Source organism: Montipora capricornis, chromosome 8 (assembly GCF_036669925.1).
Source record: "Montipora capricornis isolate CH-2021 chromosome 8, ASM3666992v2, whole genome shotgun sequence".
NCBI lineage: Eukaryota > Metazoa > Cnidaria > Anthozoa > Scleractinia > Acroporidae > Montipora > Montipora capricornis.
The window spans coordinates 10,515,081-10,520,080 of record NC_090890.1 but is presented as its reverse complement, the minus strand read 5'-3'; the positions used below and the strand labels follow the sequence as shown (position 1 = coordinate 10,520,080).

The window sequence follows — 5,000 nt, the reverse complement described above, 5'->3', positions numbered from 1 at the left end:
TGTATAATAAATTACAATTGTCAGGCGAATATTTAGATAAGAATAATTTACGCGTGTGCACAACACATGCGAAATTAACCTTTACGTCTGCCCGGAGGTTGAAGTGTTTAAAAAATCGAATGTCAACAATGATTTAATCGTATCACGAGAAAAGATATTTCAATCTTATATTAGAAAGAAAACCGACCAAACACTAACAACAATAACACCACTTGCAAATGTGGTTCTCGAAGCGTTGCTTTGAAGCGGTGGATTCACCTTTCAGCTTCTTGATGCAAACATGACGCTGCACTTCTCCAAATTGAAAATCCGCCAAATAGACGAACCCAAATGTCCCGCTTTTAAGCTCTTCTTTAATTTTTACTGAACTCCATGTCAACTCTGGAAGCTAAAATGCACGTTGTCGTTTTTAGTCAGAGATGGAAGCTTTAAGAAGCCGCCATCTGTCTTTCCTTGCACAATCACCTATCTTCTCCCACGCAAGGATATGCAAGATATGCAAAATTAACTACTTTCTACAAAGTGTAAAAAATGTTCTGGAACACATTCAAAGCTACCATCACAATTGAAAATTTTTAAGGTGGCCCTGAACCCGCTCCAGAGAATTTTTTTGAAATTTGCAGAGAGTTTTCGTCTTAGCTTGCTAATCACTTTTCGGCAATAAAAAATGGGGGTCACCGAGTTCGTTTTTGAGATATAAGCGCTTAAACACAAAATATAAAGATTTTTAGATGGTTCTTTTGTTGCCATTGTAATTTATTACGTCACATTAAAGCATCAGCAGACAATTTTCTCGAGATTTTAAACCAGTGGCATTCCTCTATTAAGTTCACCCCATGGAGACGGAGAGTAATAGCATGCTTCCTTTTTGGACACCCAGATGCTCAACAAACATACACATGTTGAGACTAAGGTGTACGTTAAACCCACAAATACTGGTCTTCTGCTACACTACAAGAGCCATGTAGATGACCGGTACAAACGTGGATTTTTAAAAACGATGCTTGATCGTGCATTTCGACTTTCATCCAATTGGCACTACTTCTCTGAAGAACGTGATCGACTGAAATTATTGTTTTCTCGACTAAAATATGCTGACAAACTTGTCAACTCTACCATTTCACGGTTTGTTGCCGCCAAAGCATCGGATCAACCTGCTTCCTCACCTACTGTCAGCGATCGATCAGACCCAATTCGTGTTGTCCTACCGTTTAACGATCAGGCCTCAGCTGATATTGTGCGTGCCCAACTTAAAGATTTAACCTATGGCATGTAGGTTATGTTGCTTTCACACACCGCCATCTACATCAACGCGTTGAAGAACTTGAGCACAAAAACTCTTCTTCATCAATTGGCAAGCATTTTGGCGACAAACATTCTTTGGCTCCAAAAGATCTTACAAAGAATTTTAGTGTTTTGATGAAGTGCATGAACAAATTTGAGTGCCGCGTCTATGAAATGTGTTTTATTCAAAAGTTAAGGCCTACTCTCAATGTGCAGTCGGACTTAATTCGTGCTAAGGTTTTTAATCAGCTTTTCCTAGTTTTCTCTTTGTATGTTTTTATTGTCCGTTTACAACTGCAAATCTTTTTATTCTTCTTATATACATATTTAGTATAATTTTCAGCGGTGAATATAAGAATTTATTGTTATATTCACCGCGCTATCCGGTGAATATAACTAATATAACATTTTGGAGACGCGCGGCTGCCAAGCCAATCAAGCACTTTTCGTGCCTTTTTATTATGTTTTAGCCAGGTGTTTTGCACTTTCTTGATATTCACCGCTGAAAATTACACTAAAACAATTATTCGCCTCAGGCTTAGTGAATATTGGGGAATATTTACCTCGATTACGTGTAAGTAAACATTCACCAATATTCACTTCGCCTTCGGCGAATAATTGTTAATTATTATAGATACATATATTCACTGTTTCAAATTTGCCATTCACTTGATAATGACCCAAGCTAAGTACGGTCGAAACGTACGCACTAAGCAAATACTTAACTTATAACATGGGCGTTCCTGTCTTTCGGTTGTGCTTATTAAATACAGGGATATTTTGCGCGGTTCAAAAATATGCAGAGTAAGCAGAACTTAGCAAGTGATCTTGGTATTCAACAAGAAAGTTGGGGGTAACCACGCATTTTTCAGAGATAATTAAGCTTCAATTTGGTCAAGAACGCCATATATTGCTTTGTGTTTTAAAGCTTTTTACAAGTATTGTTGATTAATTATCTTCGACTAATGCGTGGTTACCCCCAATTTTCTTTTTGGATTTCAATACCACCTGTTAAGAACTGCTTTTCCCGCATATTCAGTAAACCGCGCAAAAATACCTTTGAATTAGTAAGCACCGTCCTTAAGTTTTAAAAATAAAGAAATAGAAGCCTGAGAGAAGTCGGCAGCAATGTGCATATGCCTAGCACGCTTCTGAAGACGAAGGAGTCGTAAAAGAAGTTGGTGAGAGCTATTTCCCCAGGCAGCAGAACAATAAATAAAGTAGTTGTTAACACAAGAGTTATAGAATCTTAACGCAGAGTCAGAGTTGAGATAAAGTTTAATGCGACGGAGAAGAGAAAGCCTACTGCTAATGATGCAGCAGATTGTATCGATTTGATGCTCCCAAGCCATGCCACTGTCTATCATAACACCAAGCATCTTGACATAGTCCACTTGCTCAATAGATCTACCATCAATTTGGAGCTGGTTAAAGTACGACATTTCTGTAGAGTCGTAATATGTAAGTATTTAGTTTTGGTTGTATTGAGTGACATTCGATTATTATCAGCCCAAGTAGATAAAGAACGGTGGCCCCAGGATACAACCCTCACTTACTCTCATTATAATTATTATACTCCTAAATGAAAAAAAGAAAACATATTGATCAGGTGCCAACACCTGCACACGCAAGAATTGCTCTTAACTCAACAGTTGATTTCAATATTCTAAATTTACGTTTAGCTTACAGGCTGGTCTTTACTTTGCTCCCTCGCAAATTAACAACTGCGAACAAATCAAAGGAAGGACACTGAGGAAATTGAGGTCGCCATGCCTCATATACTTTTACCTGTCACAGTTTGTTATATACTTCCCACCATATTTTGCACATCAACGAGATCAAACATACCCTTTCCAATATTGATGTGTTTCAGTTTGTTTTGCGAATTTCAACTCTTAGCACGGAAACAATTACTTCGGCAGAGGTAATCCTAAAGGATACATCACATCTCTCTGTATTTTTCATTCTGTCAAATGTCAATCAAGTCATTTGTAAAAGTAATTAATGACAGTTCACCATCCTAATCTTCCGTTTACCTTCTCCACTACACACGTAGCAGTCTCATAGAATACAAGTACTAGTGTTCGAGTTGCAATTCGTCGCTTGCTACCTCAGTTAGTAATGATCAACTCTACGGTACAAGGAAATCAAGACGGCCAAGAATCGTTATCGGCGTGTTCGGAAGCTTTAAGCTCTCGCAAACTTGTCACCGGATTCGAATACACTCCTGGGCTGTTTATTCCTCTGTATTCGATTTTGTCATTCGTTACGTTCTCTGGGAATTTCCTGATTCTTCTTGTTCTTCACAAAGTTTCTTCTATTCACCCTCCATCTAGAGCCCTTCTTCGATGTCTTTTGATCACGGACCTCTTTGCCGGACTCGTTTCTCAACCTCTGTTTGTGAGTTATCTTATGGCAATTGAAGAAAAGAATCGGAGCTTGTGTATTAGGATCGAAGACTTAACTTTTGCTGTAAATTCATTACTCATTGGACAATCCATTACCACGTTGACTACAATAAGTGTGGACAGACTTCTTGCTCTGCGACTTGGGATAAGATACCGACAAGTCGTTACTTTGGCGCGCGTTCGCCTACTTCTGACAATGCTTTGGGTTGGGAATATCGCTCTTACTTTCGCTCATTACTGGAGCAAACCATTTGTCCTTTTATTTGGCTGTGGGGGGATTTTCGTGTGTTTAATTATTTCATCTTGCTGTTACTTTAAGATTGATCAGGTCCTTGGATACCGCCAGGTGAAGGTGGCAAGTGGCCCTGCACAAATTCAGGATCCCGCTGTGAACAGAACAAATCCTCGTGTCTTGCCAGTGTTTAATATAAGCCGGTACAAAAAGACAGTTTCCAATGCCATTTGGGTTCATTCCATTTTAGTAATATGTTATCTGCCTTTTACCGTTGCAACTGCTGTTACAACTTTGCGTGGCGAATATCTCTATGGAACTCGTAATAAACGCTTGGGGGTTACTACTGGGACAATTGTTTTATTCAACTCGACAATCAACCCTTTTCTCTACTGCTGGAAAATGAAAGGAATTAGACAAGCTGTAAAAGATTTACTTGGAAATATTTTTAGCCGGTCATAAAGACCGAAGTCATCTCCACTTAACACATCTCTATTCTGTTGGTCAAGTTCAGTCCCAGCAATAGGGAGATTTTTACAACAACGACGACGGCAACGAAAAAGTCATCTCAAAATATAAATTCGCATTATTTTAATCGCTTCGTGACTATTTCAACTTTTTTAGTATGACAAGGGTGTGGTAATTCCTCAAGAATGACACTGGTTGGAAAGGCACTCCATGCCAAGTGCTGACGTTTTTCATACTGCCTCAAATTTGGCTATTTCACGTTGTTTTGCTGACGACGGCAAAGAATGGACAAAAGGGGAAAACGCGCGTGCAGGACGTGCAAAGCTATTGTTTTTGCCCACTAAATATGAAAATTTGTGACGTTCTTGTTGCCGTCGCCGTTGTCGTTGGTGGGGACAGCTATTCTTAGAGTTATTTTCATAGAGTTATGTCGTAGAGTTAGAGTTAAGTTTCCAAAATCCTGAATTGAAGATTTTGGACTGCCAAAATCCTGAATTCAGGATTTTGGCAGTCCAAAATCCTGAATTCAGGATTTTGGCAGTCGTTACCTCTAAGTCATAACTCTAACTGAAGTAACTCTATTGATAGTTGGTTAAGATCCTTACGTT

At 38.9% G+C, this 5,000-nt stretch overlaps 1 protein-coding gene across 1 annotated transcript; it reads left to right on the top strand.

The window, feature by feature from the left end:
- Positions 1-3,405: 3,405 nt before the first annotated feature.
- On the top strand, positions 3,406-4,386 carry LOC138013655 (melanocyte-stimulating hormone receptor-like). The gene has a single exon (XM_068860744.1). It carries the CDS (start codon positions 3,406-3,408, stop codon positions 4,384-4,386), a length of 981 nt encoding a protein of 326 aa, XP_068716845.1.
- Positions 4,387-5,000: the final 614 nt, after the last annotated feature.

Bases quoted from the DNA above. Each gene is read 5' to 3' on its own strand.
- LOC138013655 (XM_068860744.1), top strand. From the start codon at position 3,406: ATGATCAACTCTACGGTACAAGGAAATCAAGACGGCCAAGAATCGTTA.